The 23,263-nt window shown below is 42.3% G+C and overlaps 2 protein-coding genes across 5 annotated transcripts in view; one reads left to right on the top strand and one right to left on the bottom strand.

Moving 5' to 3' along the window:
* The first annotated feature begins 155 nt into the window (after positions 1 to 155).
* On the top strand, positions 156 to 13,823 carry LOC126530870 (thiamine pyrophosphokinase 1). The gene is made up of 7 exons (XM_050178175.3): positions 156 to 241; positions 410 to 490; positions 796 to 938; positions 3,931 to 4,032; positions 6,232 to 6,381; positions 8,272 to 8,383; positions 13,484 to 13,823. The coding sequence occupies exons 1-7, from the start codon at positions 178 to 180 to the stop codon at positions 13,615 to 13,617; spliced, it is 786 nt and encodes a 261-aa protein (XP_050034132.2). The 5' UTR covers positions 156 to 177; the 3' UTR covers positions 13,618 to 13,823.
* A 6,400-nt stretch (positions 13,824 to 20,223) lies between these two features.
* The window catches only part of Vha100-1 (V-type ATPase subunit a family protein Vha100-1), a 42,294-nt gene continuing 39,254 nt past the window's right edge, over positions 20,224 to 23,263 (bottom strand). For all 4 annotated transcript variants that reach the window (XM_055070838.2, XM_050178168.3, XM_050178170.3 and 1 more), the window contains 2 exons: positions 22,288 to 22,459; positions 20,224 to 20,526 (listed from right to left, as the gene is read on the bottom strand). In XM_055070838.2, the coding sequence (XP_054926813.2) occupies positions 20,430 to 20,526; positions 22,288 to 22,459 (269 nt within the window). In that variant the 3' untranslated portion in view covers positions 20,224 to 20,429. The remainder of the gene's footprint in view (positions 20,527 to 22,287; positions 22,460 to 23,263) is intronic.

Genomic DNA, 23,263 nt, shown 5'->3' with positions numbered 1-23,263 from the left:
TTGACATCTCTCATCTTAATGCGATGATTGGGCCTCTTCGCGCTGTGAATCTGTTCTGCGTTGCCGCGGAGGCATGCAATGTCAACACCGGGAATCTCATACGCTACTTACGTGTCTTTGACGTTACAGTGGTTCCGCAATTCGTTTTATTGCGACCTTCGCCCGATCGTGAGAACTATGGCATCGCACACCGTTGCTCGGAGGGAATGGGATCCTGAAGCTGTTCTGTTCAGGAAAAGAGGCGAGTTAATTTTCACAATCTTTTTTCGTAGACCATTCAGTTATGTGCGGAACACTAAAAGTTGGGTATACCGCACTAATCTGCCGCTTTGAATGTGTCGCTTTTGCAAAAGTTCCGAACTGTTTTCTCAAACTGCACTTTCATTAATCTTGTCCCCATTTCCTTTAGGTGTCAAGAATGCTCTTGTTGTCCTGAACCAGCCCCTAAGTGTCCAGAATACTGCGTTCTTAAAGAAAGTCTGGAGTAAAGGTAAGGATTTGTATTTTCATATGTCACTCTCTGCACGACACTACATCACATAGCTCATGCAAGTTGATTGACACTTGTTTGCTAAATACAAATACCTGTCTTTGAAGTAAAACACGATGAATAAGTTTTGACAGTTTGGGATTGAATGCACTGGAGCGGGTCACGTTAGGTTCTGTTTAACATGCAGGTTGTGTTCACCTCGGGCTACGTTAAATAGTGTAAATCAGCGGGCTTAGTAGGCAGTTTCATAAGTCCAAGAGAAAAACAAAAGAAGAAAGATGTGCCAAAATGTATCTTTTTTTCAGCGTCAGTGAAAATTTGTGTTGATGGAGGAGCCGACCGCTTCCGCACTGCAATGGCCACTTGCACTGAGGAGCTGACTCCAGACTATGTCACTGGAGATTTTGACTCTGTAACAAAGGAGACACTCGAGTACTACAAATCAAAAGTAAGTGCACCAGCTGTTATCTCTGACTTCCTTCATTTCTTTTTATCATTCACCAGGTTGTAGCAGCACATATTCTTTACACATGAGGGGGGTGCAAACTAGGGAACCAAATTTTGCACAACTCAGCATATGGAAGTCACTTCAAGACTTGTGAAAATAACAGCACTGTTATCCTCTACATCGAACTCGCAATGTATGTGACATGGGAATAACAAAAGCAAGTCATGCAGTAGTTAATGCAGAGGGCTTGTTTCATGTAAGTCTGCCAGTGCTTTCGTTTTCAGTTGCAAAAGCCTTTCTGTGTGTGTATGTCTATATATATTAGCATCGAGATTACTGGGGCCGCCATATCGGAGTACTAGAATGTCAAGAGGCTGCATATACAAGAAACGAGACAGCATCACTGGCGCGTCTTGCATCGAGTGTCAAACCGATAACAGATAACCTGGTGATAAACAATTACCGTCAGAAAGCAAGACAATGTACACATAATAATATGGTGCACTGGGGGTAGGGGAGGGGAATGGGGGGTATTCCGCAAGAGTCCACCTAGTGGACTGTCCATTTCGACCGCTGTTGTTTAAATAGGGCTGCTCATCTCCTCCTCGCTCGTACAGCTACATGCAATCAGCAGCGGCAGAAATGGACAGTTCACTAGGTGGACTTCCACAGAATACCCCTCCTGATGTCATCAGGGCGGCCATGTTTGAGTGAGAAGCTGCATCCAGACGTCACATGAAAGGTATCTATTTATTTGTGAATACTACATGTCCCTTGTGTATCCATACAGAATTGGGTTAGACAATTAGTACAATAGTACTAGCACAACTTCCATATCACCTAAGCTTTATAAGTGGTTGAAGATTTGCCCTTTTGATTAGACTGGTTGTGCCAAAGTGCCGAGTAACAGAACGGACTGCAAGTTTCTGAATTCTTTAACTCTTGTCAAATAAGAACTTCTGAGGTCGGTACCGTATTATGTCTGCGCATCTTAGGATTGGTCTCAAAGTGTTTTATATGCATTTAATTCGACTGGTGCTACTATTGGGGGGGGGGGGGGGGTTATTATGTAATGATATAGTTTCGACCGGGTGAGGTGGGTCCTTACCGCAGGAATCGGGAAACGACGACGAAGCCGGGCGTAGTGATGATGGAAAAAAAAGTTTAAAAGATCGTATTTACTTCATTGGTATGAATGTAACTCTCATCTGAGTCTCGAGCGGTTCTTATTAACATGTGGGCTAGCACGGCCTTAAATAACCACTGGCGGTCCTGTCGTCGTCGTCATTTTCCTTTGGAGCCTGTCTTTCCCTTTTGCCCATCCTTGGTGTCAGCTCGGGGAAAAGGAGTGATGTCGTCTTCACCTTTGGTTTCTGCTTCTATCCTTTTGTGTCAGCTCGGCTAAAAGCGGGACGTCGTCTTGACGTTCGGTTTCTGCTTTTATCCTTTTGTGTCAGCTCGGGTCAAAGCATGACGTCGTCTTGGCCTCCAGTTTCTTCTTCTATCCTTTTGTGTCAGCTCGTGGAGAACAAGGTGGCGTTGATTTGGAGAAGAGGGCAATTATGTTGACGTGGGGAAGCCCTAATTGATGTTAGGGTTTGACCCACACATTGTTTAGAACCTTCTGACAAACTGTGCATAAAAAATATTCCAAAAACATCCATCAGATATATGGAAGCACGTTTTAATAGACAAGTTGGAGTGAACGAAATTTGACAAAATTTCGCTCATGACTTTTCTTGCATTGCAGTACTGGCACTGCTCTGCGCATTGCATGTTCAGCTTGCAGTGTCCATGCCATGTTTTCAAAAAGTATGGATATAAAATTTCTTTTTCTTTTGTAAGAGCGTAGATAAGCCTCTGAATCAACATAAATGCCAACATTACTATACACATAACCTGTATGCTATTGTTTTGTGGCCACTACCACTACAAGCATGAATTTTAAGTCGGGGTGTGGAAATAGTAGAAAATGTCGAATATTGTCAAATATATTTTTGATATTGGTATTCGATTTGAAAACTAGGTATTTGAAAATTAGGGTATATTCGATTGAATGCGAATATTCAAAACAAATTGAATGTATTACTTGCCGTGCTCGAGCAAACACGGTTCTTAGGGTTTGCTTCTGTCTAATCTATGTGTCTGATATTGTGCTGAATTTCGTGATATTTCGTGCCGCTGGCGAAATTTCCCCTATAATGCACGCTTAGCCACTGGACATCTAAGCTGTGCAGAAAAATTCAGCCTCTCAGTAGCAAGGGGAACGGGTTTGCAGATATCGAGGGTGCTCTGTTTTCCAGTGTCACCCCCAGTCTGAGCTTGTTGCTGGCACGGAGTCAAATGCCTCTGAGTTTACGAGTATTCGATGTTGTATAATAAGGCATAGGTTGACGAGAACAAAGAGAGCTAGTGCGAATTACTAAATTTTCCAAGTTAACGCGAGCCAAATATACAATCTTTTAGCATAACAGCTTACTAGTATAATTTTTTACCACTGACAATGTAATTGTGATGCTCCAACATGTCAAAATAGCCAAATGTGTTAATAAATGCGTGTGCATATCATTATTTGACATTAAAAAATTTTGACATTCGTGCACCCCTAGTTTGAAGTATTAATATTTGCGAGACACATTTGGCTGCCATGAGCTTGCTTAGCTCTTTTTGTTAACCTTAGTTGCGAGTTGTGTAAAATTGATTTTGCACCCCCTCCTCTTTTTCTTCTCTTCTTCCTTTCTTCTCTTCTTTTTTTTTCTTTTTTGTTGTCACAAGGTTTGGCAAAGAAAATTTAGTGTCCAAATATATTCGACAAAACTTTCAATGCATGAAATCGGAAGAAATTAAGGGCTGTGGAAATCCTTTGTAAACTTAGCTACGAACGTTAGTTTGCACTGCACTGCAAATTTTGAGCGACCTGTACTGCATGGTTAGGCTGCTTCCAGAGGGCATACTAACTGTTCACGTGCCATGACCAACTACATTTTTGCAGGGTAGCAAAGTGATGCACACGCCAGATCAAGACCACTCCGATTTCACCAAAGCACTGGCAATACTTGGAGAGAACACCTGTTTGAAAGTTCCACCCGTCAAGGTATGTACAGTCGACCAAAAAAGTTTACGGACCACGAGATCTCAGAAAATTCTAAATATACGAGTAGCGCTTAAAAGCAGCCAGTAAAACCGGGCATCCCAATGTTGTTCGCACATACCAATAAAGGCTGAAAATGGGAACACCAGGCTGCGTTTTGAGGCTGAGGAGATATTCAGCTTTTTGTCAGATCTCTTGGTCCGTAAACTTTTTTGGTCGACTGTACCTTTTGTTTGTTTCACAACAGTAAGACATGCTAGTGACTCGCACTCTTGCATGCTGGAACTAGGTCACAGTAAACCAGTCAGCAGAAAGCAGTGTTCACTGAACTGCATCATGTCGATTTATTATGCTTACAGCAAAATGCTACCTACACATCTATACAGGAGGAGGTCCCAAATTCAAAGATTGAAGGGGGGGACCTCCTTATGATCTAATCAAAACATTTATTCAATGCAGTATCGTTGGTCAAGCAATTACTTAAAGCAATAATATAGCTGAAAATTGACACCAGTGCATTCGTTAAGGTTAATGGTGCCAGATGTAAATTTTGGTAACAATGGCAGCTAGCTGAAAGCTCACTAGAAACTGCCATACTATACCTTGGAGTTCATTAGTAGTGGATGCGGTGCTACATTTATAAACATGGTCAATGATGGCGCCTAAACGAAGTTTGTGCCAGAAGACTGCTCCACATGTTGAGGTGCATCGGCAGCCAATGTGCAATGCTTATTCTTCAGGCTTGCCATCACTACAGGAGGGTGTTTCTATGGCTAATAACGCTACCACGAAAACCACCGGTGTTTACTGCGATAGGTTTGTTGGGATAAAACGTTTACTACGTAGAAGTACGTACTGCTGAAAAAAAAAAAAAAAGTCTTCATTTGCCGCATAGGAATGAGGAACACCCTTTTAATTTACTCTTTTTCTTTCCTGCATGCCTTCACTAATGAACCTGAGGTTCCACACAGTTAAATTTGTGAAGCTTGATGCAACTGTTATTAGATGGTCTTACATGTAATTCAATTTATGCTCAGAGATTTCTATTCGCAACACTGCTTCTGCTCTGCTACTTTTGGCTCAATTAGAAAACCTTTCCAGACAAGCAATGGATTATTCTCTCTGCAAGAGTTGGATCCTCTCTTTAAATATAATCTCGTATTACAGTGCACAGTAATGTCCAATTGTCCATCGGTATGGAATTTAGCAGTAGTATTTCCCAGCTGCTGTTCATTGGTCTTGAGCTTGGCTGCAATCTTTCTCAGTTGTTCATTGGTCACGGTCTTGACGGCAATCTCTCCCACGGCATGACCGGAACAATCATTGCTTCTGGTAGGCCACCGATCGTTCCCACCTTTGTCCACCCATGCATACATAGATGAGCGTGAGAACAACTCTTGACATAAATACTGCCACTTCGAGGTGGTGACCCCCACAGAAGTATGTCTTGCAAACCACCGGATGGTGAATGCCTTTCGCATGGCCAGGCACACTCTGCCCCTTTGAATCCATGCATCAAGCTGAAGGAACACACAAGTACAATGCGTGACAAGTAGCCTTGCTGTTCTGAAAGTTGAGCTGCCGACTCTCGTTGCAGCAGTCCCGCCATTGCTAGACCGCCCGCCCGTTCGTTCTCCAGTTCGTTGAGCACTGTTTATGCTGGCCGCATTGTTTACACCTGCTCCCTTAGCACCAGCTCGTTCCACATGTTGCGTTGGGCTTGACCTACACGTTGGCAGTACATGTATATTTTTCTCATTGCAATACTACATTTTCAACATTGCTACATTGCCTTCTGTTGAGGGAAAGCTCCATTATATTTGGTCCTGCACCATAAGCAGTGATGTATGCTAAGAAGCAGTAGCAAGGGCTCTGAAACATAATGTTAAGGACCTATACAATGGGATACTTACTGAACGATGGTTGTAAAATTACACTGCCCAATAATTCTGCCCATAGACATTGATACATTGCCTATGTGTTGCTCATCCTAAAGTTTTTGCTTTAATTCCCAACTGTGATGACGGTATCTTTAATGTAGGACAGAAGCCTCAGAGATCTGTTGAATGTTTCCAAGCATCAGAGTACTTTATTCACCTTAAGTTCATCTCCAGCTACCTGTTGCAATCTATATTGTAGCTCATAGTTGAAGATATTGAGCTTCAGGCATTTGTATTGATTGTGTTTTGGAATCATTTACAGCTAGACTGGGTGCTGGCCATCTGTGGAAGTTTTGATCGGATGGACCACATGATGTCTGCCTTCAACACGCTATACGAGAGCGACAAGTTGCTGGATGGGACGCCCGTCTGCCTTCTCTTGGAAAACTCACTCACTTGGCTGCTCGGAAAGGTATGCTTGGCACTTTACATTCAGCTTGCCAGCTTAGTTTGAGCGGCAGTTCTAAATTTTGAAGATCTTCAATTCTGAAGAAAAAGGGGAGTAATACAAACACACTGATGTCGAGTGCTCAACTGCATTTCAGCTTCCGAAATGTGACCTACTCGCAGCCTCATCAGTGCTGAGGTGAACAGAACCTACCATCATGGCAAAATGAAATGGGAACAAGAAATGCCGAAGTAGAGCATCTTTCACAAGTAATAACTGAAAAGCATGATCTCGCAGCACTATTTACCTATTCACCGTAGACGGCATAGGCCTCACAATAAATGTACAGGCTAAGGCCATACTGATACAACACAAACTCAAAATCAGAAACTGTAGAACACTCTCTAGCTATTCCTAACTTGTTCGCATTTCAATTCTACTTAAAGGGACACTAAAGTGAAAAATGATTTCTTCTGCATCAGTAAATTACCTTTCTACAACACCAAAAACGCCACTCTTACAACGATAAGACGTTTGGTAAACCACAAAAAGCGCAAGAACGAAATACGGGTGGCGACGCCTACTTAAGTTCCCGCACCTGGTGGCTGTGACGTCATGGATTTTTATGGCATCTTTTAGGGCCTACTAATTATATATAGCGGTACAGATTGACTACACTGTGTTATAAAGGAACCAAATAATAAACATGGCAAGTTTCGGGAACCTTTACTCAGCCAGTGTGGCCCAAATGCGAAAACATACTTTGGCATCCCTGACGTCACGCTGACGTACCGGCGCTGGGGTTTCGGCGTGAAATTCAAATACTGATACTTGGACCTTCATTTTCTCATATAATAATCAAACTATCTTTTTGAAATGACTGCCTGCAGGGTTCTGAAACAATGCTTCATTAGTCTAAACTGATTTATTGTTTCGCTTTAGTGTCCCTTTAGTGTCCTTTAGTGCTTCTGTACATCATTTTGTAGATATATAAAGCCAGTGCCTCCTATGGCAGCATTGAGTTTCCAGAAGGTGGTAGTGCCACTGCAAAAGCAGCTGGAAGTTTCCTAATAACAGTCATTGCTGTACTAATAAGAGCAAAGCAGCTTACATAAATTACCCTAAATGGGGAGCAAAAGCCGTCGCAGCTGCCATGGAAGTATGCGAGTGCTTAATATAATAAATTACTCAAGAGCACGGTGTCTGCTCATGCCGGCTACTGTTTTATACCATTTCCTTGCAAATTAAACCTGTCTTCTTATGTTGTAATTTTTTTAAATTATGGGCTTTTTCTAGATCGAACGTGTACACAAGTTACTTAGACTGCAAAGAATGTTTTGGCTTGCATGCAAATGTATAACTCTTTCTGGAATACGAGCTTACTGGAGACATAGGCAGCAGTAGCAGTGATGGGATATACTGCCATAGCAGACAGCTTAACCAGGATTCATAGCTCTTGGTATCATAGTGACCAACCATATTCAACTTAGCTGCCGGTGTAAAGTGTTGGCAGTGACATAATTGTTGGCATGCAACATTAAAAAAATATTCCTTTAGGAGAACACCCACCTACCACATAAACATGTCTAACAGGTTGTGGTCGGACAAAGTGTTGCAGGATGCCACTAACAGTGTTTATACTGCCATCCATGGCTATAGTAACCCAGTATTTCATAAATGCAGACGTATACGGAGGAGTTAAAATATTTTGGTGTTAGATAGTCCCACGGTAGTGGCGATAATGGGCAGCTTGTCGTGCAAGGAGCCATAATGAATGATGTGGTGTGACTTGGCTGTGACCATTCAGGCAAGCTTCATGCAGTTCTGCTGATGTGCTTTAAATGCATAGCAGAATGTATGGTGTGCCACTTATGATGCGTATTTAATCGCTGTGATGAATTTATTGATATGCAGGGCCAGCATCGCATCCTCACACCACCACACCTGACTGGATCGTGGTGCGGTCTGATCCCGCTTGGAGCTCCTTGCACTAGTGTCACCACCACTGGGCTCAAATGGAACCTAGGTAGGTTCTACTTAATCCTCCAGTGTGCTCAAGTTTTACTGTCCTGTGCGGCGCAGAAATCTTCACATTTGGTACACAACTCTTCTGTCATGCCAATTTCTATCTGCGTAAGCTTAATGTTTCAAAACCTGAACATGCAGGTTGGGCAAAACCTTGAGGGAGTCTTCTCATTGCTGCATCCCATGCAAGCATGAAAAAAAATTTTTTTATATGAACAGGAAGTTTATGTTTGTTAATTTGTGATTTTCCAAACAATGCTACGGTGTTGCTAATGAAGCTGTTACAGCAAAATTGTTAACAAAGAAAAAAAGAAAACTCCTACGGAGACTTAAGCAGAATTGCATGCTACTACGACAGTAGCTTCTTTCCCCTAAAATTACATGAATAGCACTTCCCATCAACACCTTCTTTTGAGCAGACTTGCCATTCTGAGTGGGCATTTTAGTGGGCAATGGCACAGAGGTGCAGTTGCAGTTTTATCATTCAGTGGTGGTATTTGTCAGTCAGCCAATCAGTGACCATTGAAAGTTACATCTGCAAAAGCGAGCAATCAAAAACGCAGTCTGCTAAACACTCTGCCTTCCTGTGATGCGAGTGTTTACTTAGCATAGGTCTGGCTGAGTGCATTCCAGCAGCTTTTGCAACAAATGATTTGTTGCAGCACGCTCATTTCCATTGGCATCTTGTCGTGGCCTCTAATGACAGTATCCCGGCCACGGCGGCCGCATTTCGATGGAGGCGAAATGCGAAAGCACCCGTGTACTTAGATTTAGGTGCGCGTTAAATAACCCCAGGTGTTTAAAATTTCCGGAGTCCTCCACTACAGCATGCCTCATAATCAGAAAGCGGTTTTGGCATGTAAAACCCCATAATAAATTTTTTTTTTTTTCTAATGACAGTGACGACAGCCTCTGGAGCCTAATGCGCAGTGCCTATACAGAGATCTGTGTGTGTTTTTTCTATATATATATATATATATCATAGGAAAATGATCTTGCATGCTCAAGCGTTACAACAAGATTGCATTTTATGGTCCTGATCATTCACTTTAACATTTAGCACTATTACTTGCCTGGTGCATCAGAAAATATTTCCAAATTTGCCTTTGTCTGTGCTCCTTGTGTGGTGAGTGATGTTCACAACAAGGTGACTATGTAACTTTTGGCGTCTGCATTAGGGCAAAGCATGGTCTTCAAGATTGGTTTCTATTGATCATTTAGAGATTCACCCTAGAGGTGCAAACAAAGTAAAATTTGCAGTTTCTTTCTTGAAAAATCAGGCGAGTAAGAGGGCTGTTTATCGGACGATTCAAACCACAAAATGAGCACTTGCTGCAAATTTCAAGCAGGAACAGAGCATCAGCAAGTACAATATCTGTTTTCTACAATCCTGATTTCCAAGTGCATTGTTACCCTTTACACATGCCTGTTCAATTAAAAAATCCATGCTGGCCGTTGTTCTTTTTGGAGCGCTCATTCAGAACAGCACTGCAAAGCCATGACGTGGTAGCTGCACGTAGGGCACCTACCTCCAACTCTCACAGTAAAAGACAGCTAGATTGCATGCTCGAATTATTCTTAGCCGAAAGTGCATCATTGCTGCAAAAAATTCGGTTTCTCTCGTGGTTTTTATATAGTATATAAAAATAACATCGCAATAACATCGACAAGAATCTAGGCAAGAGGGTAAGAGTAGTGAAAATCTTTTTCTACAGCCCATCTTTGAAATGTTTTATTTATTATTATTATTTGAATATACTGCAGGCCCTTCACGGCCCATGCAGGAGTAGTACAGAAATGTAATGGTAAATGCAAGTATATAGTAAAAAAAAAAATTTCTGGTAAAAAATGAATACATTGAATGAGGTTTATAAAAGGGTCGATGTTATTGCAACATACAATATCCTTAGTTAACTTGTTCCGCTGGGAAATGGCCGACGGAAAAAGGGAGTGTTTGTGAAAGTTAACATGACTTGGGGGTAGATGGATTGTTTTAGATTGATTTAGTCTGGTTGAGTGTTTAGGAGGATCATGCAGGCAATGATAACATGTTATGTGGAAATGACCATGGTATAATTGATAAATGAATTTTAGTCAAGAAATTATTCTTCTCTGCGAGAGGGATTTTAGGTTTGCCCTTGCAATCAGACCCGAGACACTTGATTGCCTTTTGTAATCTGAATATACAAACTTGACTGCAAATTTTTGTATGCATTCTATTTTATTGATAAGGTATTTTTGATGAGGACTGCAGATGAGATCAGCATATTCAAGGCATGGCCATATTATTGTTTTTTGTGCATTTAGCTTGAGGTGTGGTGATGCAGTGCGCAGTTTCCTATTTAAAAACGATAGTTTGCCTTCGTCTTTTTGAAACATGGCCGAGATATGTGGCTCCCAGTGAAGGTTAGGTGCGAGTTTAATGGTCGCATATGTAAAGTTAAGCGGGAGTTTCTTATTTGTGAAATAAATGTACCGTGTTTGTGTAGTGTTCAGTTTCATGCCCGAAGTGTTGCACCGGGAGTGAATTGTTTGCAGTGAATTTTTTAGTTCTGTTTGGTCATCCGAGTTGTGTATGAATGCGTACACGACACAGTTGTCGGCAAACAGGCGCATCTGAATGGAGTTTTGAACAGAAAACTGGATGTCATTAATACACATCAAGAATGAGAGTGGTGCATGAACCGATCCTTGAGGTACTCCGGAGTAGACGTCAAGTGGTTGTGAAAGACGATTATCACTTGTCACGCTCTGTTTACGATTGGTTAGAAAACTGTTGACCCAGGATGTTATTTTATTACTAATATCTAAAGCCGATAGTTTTGAGAGTAAATCCTGGTGCGGGACTACATCGAATGCCTTTGAAAAGTCTAAACAAATTTCATCTAATTAGCCATTATTGTTAAGTACGTTAGCTATGTCGTGAGTCAACTCAGCTAATTGGGTTATAGTTGACAGGCCTAATCTAGAAGTTCATTAGTTTCTAACATAACATAGAACATAACATAGAATGTAACATAGAAGTTCGTTAGTTTCTAGGCAAGTTATTATGGCCTTAAATATCACGTGTTCCATTATTTTGCAGCATTAGCTCATTAGTGCCACTGGGCGGTAGTTATTTATTTAGCCCAATTTATGTATTGGAGTTATTGTAGCCTTGCACCAGTCGTCTGGTAGCACTGATGTTTGAAGAGAAAGAATGAATATTTGAAATAGATACTTTGATGTCCAGCTTGCGTATCGACTTAATAACGAGTTAGTAGTCTGATTGGGACCAGTAGATTTTTTGAAGGTCGTGCTTATGCAATAGGGAAAGTGTGCCCTATTACAGTTCATTTTTCCATGGGTATTTTGACAGCGTAAGGTGTTAAAACTGCATTGATAGCATGTGTTGTGAAAACTGAGTGTAGTGCAAGCCACATCATCTGCGTGGGAAGCCAATGGGATCACTCGCCCATGTGATGTCACTCATACCGTGGTAGTCATACGGGCACCATTGGCCAATAATGCATGTTGTGGGGTCACTTTTTCACATTTGTTTTAACCCCTGAAGTGTTTTATTATTTTCACCTGAAGTGACCTTATGATGCTTTTTTAAAAATTTTATTTAAGGCCTATTTTCAAACTTCACTTCATCAAAAACCCTTCTAAGGCTTTTTCAACCAATTTACTTCATGTTTTAAGCCTGAAAACCTCATTTTACCTCTACAAATGGTGTCTGTACAAACGGTACAGACATCATCATTCCGAATCTGCCAAAAGGCACAGAAAGCACTCTGTTCCAAAAACGTGGTCTTCGAGCACCTACTAAGTGTTGCCTTTATGTAGTAGACAACAGAGACTGCAATAAATGTGCCCCTCCAGCTCTGATAAAATGGCTGTCATCTATGTTATAGAACACAAAGACAATGCAGCCTTTGAGGTGCTGAAAATGTGCCGACATCTGTGTACTAAAACAGAAAAGAGTGAAATAACCATGGATTCCAAATGCAGGTACTGCAGCCGTCTATGTAGTAGAAAAAAATCAGAACAGTGGATGCGCTTCATCCAAATTGTTTTGAAAACGGGATTATTGCCATTGTCGAGCTGAGCTGCTTGAATTAAGGTGTTATAAAACAGGATCTATGCAAAGCTTATAAATTTGTCTCAAATGCCGAGGAGGGAGAAAGAAAAAAAAAGGACCTCCTTCACTATTTCATAGCAGATGACCACTGCAAAATTTATTTAAGGATCTTCTTAATTTGAAAGGTAGTCCTATGGCTTATTACATGATATTGCTCAAGTTTGTGTTGAGAAAGCCCAGAGAAATATGGCAGCATGGTTTATAAAGTCCAGTACTGTAGTAGCCTGGAGTGGAATGGCGCCTTGTTTGCCAACCGTTCAAGTTGGCAGATGTTACTCCACAGAGCAGAATCCTGGAAAGCACACAGAAGGTGAACAAAGCTTGCCACAGTAGCCTCATGAAATTAGCATAGACAAGTAGAGGTTAAGAACGGTTGATGTTTTGATGGGCCACAAGTGTGATAGTCAGTGTGCGTGTAGCTTCTGTGTGGGTCTTTGGAGTGCAGCTTCTTCACAGGAGAGGCCTGTTGGGAAGCTAGATTTACGCAGAGTTATCAGTGAACATGTGCAGTACATCAAAACACTTCATGCTGAATGCAACGTCGGCTCAGAATGTTACAGGAAAAGCGGTAGAGGATAGAAAGATGTGGAAGTAGAACAGATGTGCAATCATCAAGAGTGGCACAGAGTAGTATGAAAATGCATTACGAGAAAGGGCTGGCCAACCAGTATCGAGAACAGCAACTCCGGGCAACGCAATCAAAGATGGTCGACATTCCCTGTCAGCAGAGATGAATATGCTTCCACAATTTCCCTCACAGGTTGAGATGTTCGCCGATATCTGATCATCTTAGGTACAGTCTGTTGCTATTCAGACAGGCGCAGTCTGTTGTGCCATCATCCCCCCCCCCCCCCCCCCCCCAGCTGTTCAGCGTTGATACAGTTTTTGTATTGATGCCTCTAATCAAGCCAGGCAGAACATGCACGCATTGTCCATTGTCTGAAAAATGCCTATGGTTGGATGTTGTCTCTTTTACAGACCACTCAGAGATGAGCTTTGGCAAGCTGATCAGCACATCCAACGCCTTTGATGGGTCAGAAGTGGTGACTGTGGAAACCAATGGGCCTCTCATCTGGACTATGGAGTTGCAGAGCCGCTGCATCACAGACTGATATGTCACGTCACATGCTAGTTGCATTCTCCTGGAGCTGCTGTGCACTTTGGCACTCTTCTTTTAACAAGTTTTAACTGTATATACAACTGTTAGGAAACCACCGGTGTTGGAAAGCATTTATATGTATGGATAGTTATTGGCAAAGGTCATCTTTTTGTAACTTTGTTTATAGCCATGTTACAAAATAAAAATAGTGCAGCTTTTCTTTTTTTCTGGTGTATCTTATGAAACATAGGACAAGGCGATGTTCAAATTGGTTTGGATTCTCTAAAAAACAGCTTTCTGTTTTTAGATAGTGATGCCTTGGTGCACTCAGCTGGTGAAGTGAATTTGTTTGTAAATTCTGTGTGCCACCTGTGCAAGTACAAACACTGTCGTGCCTTATAAACAGGTGCATGACAAGAGAACAGCTGGCTTCAGTGCTTCCTGCAGCTCTTAACTAATTTACAAGTGCGCCAGCAGTTACCTACACATCCCCCAACTTTGTACAAAACTGCTACAATCTCGTGCGAACTCTTTGAACTGTACACAATGATGACAACAAAGATGATGGCAACGTGACAGCATGACATCAAGATTATGGCAACTGCATGATGGTGATGGTGGAGCAAACTATTTTTCAAGTTTACGAGTGCTGTCGCAGTGGGTGTTGCTTATGGTATCTTTGTCTTATAATTAAATTATGCATGGATCAGGACATAGTGGACAGATGGAGCAAGCTTTGTTTTAAGCTCTTAACTACTGTTGCAGAAAGACTTATGGCGTTTTTCACTGGTCGATCTGGAGCAGCCGCCTGAATCCTCGAGCGAGCGCTCGGCTTTCACCAATCCGAATCTGCCAGGGGAGCGCACGAACGCTCCGCGGGAGATCACACAGGAAGTCTGCGTGCACGTGACACAAACCGGTTCCGCAAACTATGCCCAACACAATGTTGGGCGTACCAACCGGGCATGGACCGGGTACCGATTTCGCTTGAAGACGGAAGTGACGCCATGTGACGCGTTCTATTTCCGCCCGAATCCGCGTCTCGGCGGCGGAGCAAGTGAGAGCGATCCGGCGCGGAGCGAGTTGATCCGAAACGACCAGTGGAACGCGCGAACCTGCTCCAGATCGACCAGTGAAATGCGGATTTGTTGCCGCAGAGCAAGAAATCCTGCTCCGAATCGACCAGTGAAAAACGCCATTAAATGTTATTCCCTCTTCATGGAGTGGGTTCCTGCGCCTGTTATGCAAAGCATCTGTTAGGGCAAATATGTGGCCACCAAGTCAACATAGCAGACTCGAGACTGTGCGGTGTTGTAATCCAGTTTAAAAAACAAGAGCACTCAAACCAGCTCGAAGAATCAAGCCTGAAAGTCTTGCGCCAGTTTCAGTTGTGCCACCTGTTATGAGAGTCCTCACGGGAACACTTCCAGGTGGTTTTGTTCAGAAACTTGAAAGCTTAGCCATAGTCGCAAGTCAATTGGAGTAGCTAACAAAACAGTTGCAAAGGTGAGTGTTTCAAACAAAGGCTGCCAGAAAGTGCAGCGATAGCTACTTCTGTTACACGTTAAAGTTGTACGTACAGAATAAAGTGGTAAAAGGTCCTTTGTTTTTATTACGACACAAAGTTTGTTATCTCACAAGAGAGCTATGGGGCTGCAAGTGACAGAGAAGAAAATGTGTAGAGAAGCCAGATGGGCAGTAAATTGTGCTAAACTTAGAGTGGAACTACAAACTCCTCGAGTACCTCTTTAGAAAATTGTGGAATGTTCATATAGGCATTATTTTTATCACCACAAGTTGCTATGCCAATTACACAGTCGCAACCAGAAGTATACCATCCCCATCTACCCTTGTTTTATGTCAGTGGACTCCTCTCATGCTTGCAAATTTTCTAGCCTCATCGCACCACCTTTCCCCAGGCTGCTCTTGAATGCATTTTCTTTTCCTTGTCACCCATTCTGCTATTCTGACACTCACCATCATCATCAGCCCGTTTTATGTCCACTGCAGGACGAAGGCCTCTCCCTGCGACCTACAATTACCCCTGTCTAGCGCCAATCGATTTCAACTAGTGCTAGTGAATTTCCTAATTTCATCGCTCCACCTAGTCTTCTGCTGTCCTCAACTGTGTTTCCCTTCTCGTGGTATCCATTCTGTAACCCTAATGGTCCAACGGTTATCCAGCGCATTACACGACCTGCCCAGCTCCATTTTTTTTCTCTTGATGTCAATTAGAATATAGTCTATACGCGTTTGCTCTCTGATCCAAACAGCCCTTTCCGTTTCTTAACGTTATGCCTAGCAATCTTCATTCCATCGCTCTTCGCGCGGTCCTTAACTCGTTCTCAAGCTTCTTTGTCAGTGTCTGTCTGATAGACTACAGGTCTCTTATTGCATGATCTAGCCAACTCCCTGTTACGAAATTTGAACAAATATTTGCTACCTAGATATGGGCTCCTAACCCATGCTGGCACCTTGCCATCTCTAAGCCTGAGCAATATCTCAACACTATTATTTTCTCAATGCACTAAACAATGTTACATAGGCTGCTTTGGGAGTGGTAATAATAACTATTTGCTGTTAAGACTATTGGTCAATTGCAATGCAGATATCTGTCTGGTCTTTTCTGTCGTCTATAGACATCTGCGCCGCAATTCACCAATAAGTTGTACCGACAAGCTCAAACAGCCACATTACTGCTGTTAAGCTATTGCTACAAGGTAAAATTCTGCAATGACAGCATGGCTTTGACGAGGTCACTTGTAAACCACAAGGGCAAGCCATTTACTTCCCACAATACACTAGCAGTAAAACGGCAAGGACGCCACATTCTCAAAACCGAAGAAAATATATTTCGAAACATTCGCCGCTGTTGAAATATGTCATTGTTTGAAGGGACACTAAAGACAAATAGTCAACATGAACTGTTAAAATGCCATTCCTGAAACCTCGCAGTGCTTCTTTCGTGCCCAGAAGACTTAGTTTAAGAGAAAATCGTGTCGGAAGGGTCCACATACTTTTAGCACAATTCGAATTGCCCGCCCCTGACCGAGGGATTGGCAACGTTGCATACGCCATCACTGCTGTCGTTGAAACGGTGCGCAATGGACAAGTGGACAAGTTGCATTTTCTTGTCTTAAAATCCATTGCAATGGTCTTTTTATCACAACAAGTTGAGTACTGTCAACAGAATTACGAGAAGTGCCTATGTGATCGGGCTAGTACTTGAATGTCCCGGGCAAGTCATAAATCTTGTCTTGCATTTACCTCAATTTCTCTATTACTAAAACTTTGCGACAATAATGACGCCTTATGCGTTCTCGAGCACTAATCTATCACTTTAGGTTGACTTAATATTTGCCTTCAGGGCACCTTAAACTGCATCATTTCAATGGTTATCTTCATCAATTTGTGCATCAGTTTCGATTTCCTTTAATAATCATTGTATGAAACTATGCTTGGTGGAGTCTGAGAAAGCCAGCAAGCATTTGCTTAGCCGTCACTGGTGGAAGTGCATCGCCACTATTGAACAATATGGCTTACAGACAAGCAGGAAACATCAGCTTTAGTGAAGGCAAAGTAGAAGACTCCTATACCCATTACTGATGTGTGTGAATGAGCTTGTGCAAAATTTTGGCATGTTTCCAGAACTTTATTTTTTCAAGTGAATACGATTCAGTCCAAGGGCATTATTTATCCAGAAGACACGGTGAATACTTTTCAGGAAGTTTCCAAAAGTTTTTCACAGAGTATTGGTGTTCAGTGCTGCGAACAGCAACCAGGATGTCCAGAGTATGTCCGCTTGCTCTTCATGCCTGCACTGTCAATGTTTGTAGTGCTGAAGAAACTAGACTCATTTTTGTTGCCTACTGTGCCCTGCAGGCAGTGCTGGGCAGTATAGAAGATACAGGTGTCTTAGATACACTTTGGGTATCTTGTATCTGTATCATGATACGTCTGCCAAGACGAGTATCAGTATTAGCTTAGGATATAAGATAATGCTATCACAACATCAACGTGCTAAACTATAAACGGTTGAACTCTGCTCAGCTTCTCAAGCCGATTCTGGTGCCACTGAGCCACCTGCATAAAACTAAAGTTGGCGACATTCTTTTATATTTCCGCCAGAGCCCTACAGCGGGAACAGGCGATAAGGTCTGCACGTCCCCATCTGTGGAGCAAAGTCACGTGGTAGTACTTGCGCCATCTAGACAAAATCGAGCGTGCCACGACCCTTGCTCATAGCCACTGTACTATGCTGCATATGCCAATGTGTGCGATGTCTTCGTGCTAATTCTGATGCTACTGCAGTATCATTATCGAAGTTTTGCTTAGTGCTTTGTCACGAAGCCTGAAGAATGCAAGAATGTGCTTCCCTCGAGTCTAGCTGCTTTCACACATTGTTTCTGAAGGAAAATATTATACTTTGAGCAAGAAAGAAATACTTCGAGATACTAAGAGACATTTCATTCAAGTGAAACAAGGTTGGTCAGAGTTAAATTTGCGAATGATACAAATGGACAGTATCGTATCAGATACAACAATTCTGAATCACATAACACTTGTTGCCCTAGTATTTTGTATCATATCATGATACAATTGCAAAGTAGGTTCCATTATACATGCCAATGCACAGCAAACGACAGAGTGGTCATGTGGCTTGGCTTGGGCACACATGTGCAGTAGTTTATGTTGCACAGCCCATTACTGTTGTCTGCTGGGTGGCCAGCACGTGTGGAAGGCAATGGGGTTGCACAAATTAGCAGTAGCTATGCCTCGACACAGAATACCTGTCAGCCTGTGAACTTAGTCCCACGGACACATCAATGGAAATGATGTGGAAGTGGGACTTACTTTAGATGGCATCATACAAGCAGTGGCAAACTTGAAACAGCAACAACTGACAAGACACAGATTGTTTTTAGGCACCAATTCTTTCATGAGCAATGATACTCTTGCCGATTTTGCCTGCTTCAGTAGCTACTCTGAACTCTCTCTATGAAGGTGTCCCTCTGGCATCCCTTAATAATATTTGGGGTTTTACGTGCCAAAACCACTTCCTGATTATGAGGCACGCCGTAGTGGAGGACTCCGGAAATTTCGACCACCTGGGGTTCTTTAACGTGCACCTAAATCTAAGTACACGGGTGTTTTCGCATTTCGCCCCCATCGAAATGCGGCCGCCGTGGCCGGCTCTGGCATCCCTTTACAATAGGGAAAATTCCAAAGGGGCATGGTATTGCCTACAGCGATAACAGGCAATAAGGTCTGCACGTCCCTATCTGTGGAGCAAAGTCACGAGACTGATGGCAATACTTTTTTGCACACGGTTTGTTTTTCGTAAAACTTGAACATTCGTAACATCGTAAGCACAAATTCTTAAACATGATGAAAATTCAGGAGATTTGGTAAGTATGTATGTAGAACTAAAGCCCTGGATTACAAGCTTAAATGTAACTTTTCAAGTGCAAGGATATAAGCTCAACTGCACAACAGGCTCTGCCATATGACTTGCTAGGTAAATCATTGGGCTTTACTGTTAATTTATATTGGCAATAATTCCGACGGAAAGTAGTGTGTTAATGGCATAAATTACACCAACATGGCACGTAGAGTTCAATGAGGAATTATCCCCTTCAGGTACCATGAGGACAATTGCGCAAACCAAGATAGTGCATCGGAAGCAAAAGCAGTGCAGAAAATATTTAAAAAGTATCTCGTACATCACGAAATGCTTCCAATTGGACCTGCGCTGTAATTGTAAGATGTAAACAGATTGAGTAAAACGAATTGGAAGGTACATGGCTGGATGCCGGTTCTAGATGTCAATTTGTCTTCATATAGAAAGTTCACTTTTTTCATTCTTTTGGCAATGCTTTACATCGGGCATATATTTCAACTAGATAGACATGTGCTTTCTAAGTATGCTGGACATGAAATTGTTGGTTCTCATATCAGACGTTCCTGTAGTGAGTTTTCGTATGGAGTTCACATTCCGTTGACTTGACAAAACCCACTGTACACTTTTCAGAATTTTGAAGATGCAGGAAATGCAGTGAAAATAAATTAATGGAGAGAACTGGCATCTGAAGGGAATGTGTACCTTTACTACAGATATTTGAAGTTGTTGCGACAGTCGTACACCCATTAAATGATTTGGCAAAATTTTCGTCGCAGTGCACATAACTCGCTAAATTGCTTTGAAGTAAACGTCTTCATACAATCTAATAAGGGCATGTCCAACAACAGACCCTGCAGAAATAGCTACAGTTGTAAACTACAGAATCCCATAATTCACATGCCTCTTTTTAACAAGCTATCTCCGGCACATTTCACAACTTGCAACTACTGGAGTGTCCTGGAGTGCTACTGGAGTGCTACTGGAGTGCTACTGGAGTGCAACTGGAGTGCAACTGGAGTGCAACTGGAGTGTCCTGCAGTCGTTAACAGCAGGACACTCCATATTCAAATGAGCCAAGCGTGCAGAGCACAATTCTGGTGTTGTGTGTACCATGGCAACAGAAATGTACAACTGCGCCCCCCCCCCCTTCCCCATTGAAAGCTTTTACGAAAGTCTGCAGGTAACGCTTGCGAAGGCCAATTCATCACATTGCACGAATTTCCAGATTATAATTTATTTGATACCACACGTCAACAAGAAGTCGTTAACACCAAATATTGATCTAAAGCTACATGGAAGATTGCATATGTTAACAGAAGAACAGAAAATTACCACAAATGACAGCAGTGCGAATGTGCAAGCTATTCTAATGGTATATTTCTTTTTCCTGACGACATCAGACTAGCATATTCTTGAGACAACGTCTAGTCTTCTGCACCAGACGTCTCCAAGATGGTGTCAAATGCAAACGGCACAAACATGTGCCCTTCTCCCTTATAGAACTTGCTCTGGAACTCCACCCTGAAGGAAAAAGAATGACATTGGACAGTTTTAGTATCACAGCATTTTGGCCATTTGTATAAGAGGTGTGCAGCTAAGACCCACTACAATTGTATCCTTGGTGAGGCTATCAGTAAAGCTTTGTACTTGATATGGGCATCCCTCTGAAACAGGATGGTGGCACAGGCTACTTAGTTCACTCTTTTAACGTTTCTGGCATATGCTAAATATTTAAATACTTTAAGCTGCATTACTAAAAGAAAGTTCACTTAATTGCAAACGTCAAATGTCAAAGTACAATCATTCGGACATAAGTAGAAGAATTTCTGCAGCAGCATTGGCTGCTTCTCTTATGCTAAACAGCATCAAAACAGATCGAACTTCACTAATACTTCTTCCTGGAAGAGAAATGAGACCACATGAACACTGCTATTACCACTGATGTTTTGCTAATATAGCGAGCAGGCTAGGATTCAAGTGGGCACTTGGGTGTGGCTTTGTCGCACTAGTTATGCAAGCCAACCAAAGTCCGGATGTGCAATAGTAGGTCAACTCGAAACAGAGGCACTCAATAACACCAATGCCAAATCTAAAAGAATGCATGCATGCAAACTTTGGACCCACTAGTTAGTAGTATTTGCAAGGGCTCTGCAAGTGTATTCACCAGAGAGGGTAGTTAACCAGCAGATCACAATAATGCCAGGTTACAAATTCATCATACTGTGTAACATTTCCAAAGCATGCTATCCACATACTAAAGCACAATTGCTCGTTTTACATAAAGCCTCAAACATTGCTCAGGCGTGGGTACTATTGTTTGAAAGCATTGCAAACTCCTGCCTACTCATGGCAGGAAATATCTAACTAAGATCTTCGGAGTCATGTTTTATAACACCGAGCTAATAATCACGGAGGCTAGAATTAATGAAATATTAAATGGATCATTGCAAAATATGGCTGCAACTGAGGCATCTGCTTCAATGTGTGTGCATGCAATGCAGCTGCGCTTACAAAGTTTCCTTAATGAAGAAATAGGCTTGGCAATAAACCAAACTTGCAACTCTTCTGTGAACCACAAACCAGCACAGAAAGTTCTAGCAGATACATTCACTGCACAGGCTTCAGCATTTAAAGGCAAACTGCAACAAAATATCACCTTGGTTAAATGAGTTATATAAATGAGCAGTCTTGGCAAAGCTGCAGGGCTGGTAATTGCGAAATTTTTTTAATAGCAGCCTTTAAACAGCACCTTTAAGCAGATGAAATGTGCACATGATGGTTAGTGAATATGACAAATCTCAACATGTTGCCTCCAAGATTTTCAGTGCGCTGCCTAATCTCCGAAGCATGCTGAAAAGCTGCACTGGTCCTCAACGTACTGGGTCGTGCATCACTTCTGCCGAATGGCAACAGCTTTTCTTTTTTCTTTTTTTTTTTCTGGTTTTGGTATCGGGAATGTACTTCTGTGAGCATATTTTGACAACACATCCACTTTTATTCTAACCTAAAATTTCGCAGGGAGGCTGCTCTATATAACACTATCTGAAAATAAGACTTCTTATGCAGCCCAAAATATTGCTGAGTTGGCCTTTAAGAAACTCAACAGAGTACCTACACCAAATGCGAGTGGCTCAAAAGGTCAAAGTGGTCTCTAGGGCTCTGTCGCCTACAAGACAGACCTGAAAACTCTAAGTGCAGCTCTGGGGATGCAGGTTAGATCAACGATGAACTGCAAAAACATAGGGGTGCAGGTTACATCAATGATGAACTGTAGGAGCGTACCAGTGCAGACGCAAGGCATGCAGAAAGGCCGACAGCCCTTCCATGATCAGAAGCACGGCCACTGTGAGGAATGCCCAGGCGGCAAACGTGAAGTACATCAGAAAGCCGCCGACCACACTGATGGGCATCAGGCCGTTCTTGAGCACCATGTTCCACAACACCTCCGACAGCTCTGCACAATGCAAACACGGAAGTCCTGAACAACAGCTATGGGCCATGCGACTACTATGTCGACATTACTGAAAGAAACCTGAGGCAGCAGCCAGCCATATGCAGTGAAAATTGTGAACGTGCCAAGTAATTTGCTGCACTACTGGCTAGCATCACATTTGACAGTTAAGTGCATATGCTATTTTAATTGTGCCTAATAAATAATTGCATGTTTGTTCGAAGGTAGCTAGTGCAGTCACACGGAATGTGCCTTGGATCTAATTTTCCATGTAGTCTCGATCAATATTTTCACCTGTTCGTTTCATGCTACGACCATACACAAAATGTGCACGATGGCATAAACACTTTTCTCAGCAGCCACATGAACCAACAAGCATCGCACAAACAGTGCCGACAATCCAAACAGAGTGCATCCTTCTTCAAGCACCTTATGTCCCTGCATACTTATAGATGCTGCACGTTACATAAACCACCCGTTGTCAGCACTGCTGTGGATTTTCGTTGCAGTTTTCCCAAACCTGCCTGGTAGAAACTCTAGAGGATTTAGTTGCATGTATAATCAAGGCCCGATGCATTGGCGAGCAATGGCTGCTGCTTCCACTCTTCATCACACCAGCGTTCTGACAGCAAGTGGCCATGGCCATTAAGTGGAATGTGTTCATATTTGCCTGTGCGCACATGACAACGTGCTTATTAATTTATTTAGTAAGCGAATGTTTACAGCAGCTTATGCAGCTGATAAAACAACTAACCTTACTTCGTACAGCTGTCTAATAATTTGCTATTGCAATCAATGCATTGCCTT

Source organism: Dermacentor andersoni, chromosome 5, assembly GCF_023375885.2.
Source record: "Dermacentor andersoni chromosome 5, qqDerAnde1_hic_scaffold, whole genome shotgun sequence".
Taxonomy (NCBI): Eukaryota; Metazoa; Arthropoda; class Arachnida; order Ixodida; family Ixodidae; genus Dermacentor; species Dermacentor andersoni.
Note: the sequence above shows the minus strand (reverse complement) of the source record. Positions and strands in the feature narration are given on the sequence as shown.

What these genes read in the sequence shown, in the direction of transcription:
- LOC126530870 (XM_050178175.3), top strand. Translation starts at nt 178, where the DNA reads ATGGCATCGCACACCGTTGCTCGGAGGGAATGGGATCCTGAAGCTGTT. An exon ending in TGAAAGTTCCACCCGTCAAG is followed by an intron (nt 4,033 to 6,231) that starts GTATGTACAGTC and finishes AATCATTTACAG; the next exon opens with CTAGACTGGGTGCTGGCCAT. An exon ending in TGGGCTCAAATGGAACCTAG is followed by an intron (nt 8,384 to 13,483) that starts GTAGGTTCTACT and finishes TCTCTTTTACAG; the next exon opens with ACCACTCAGAGATGAGCTTT.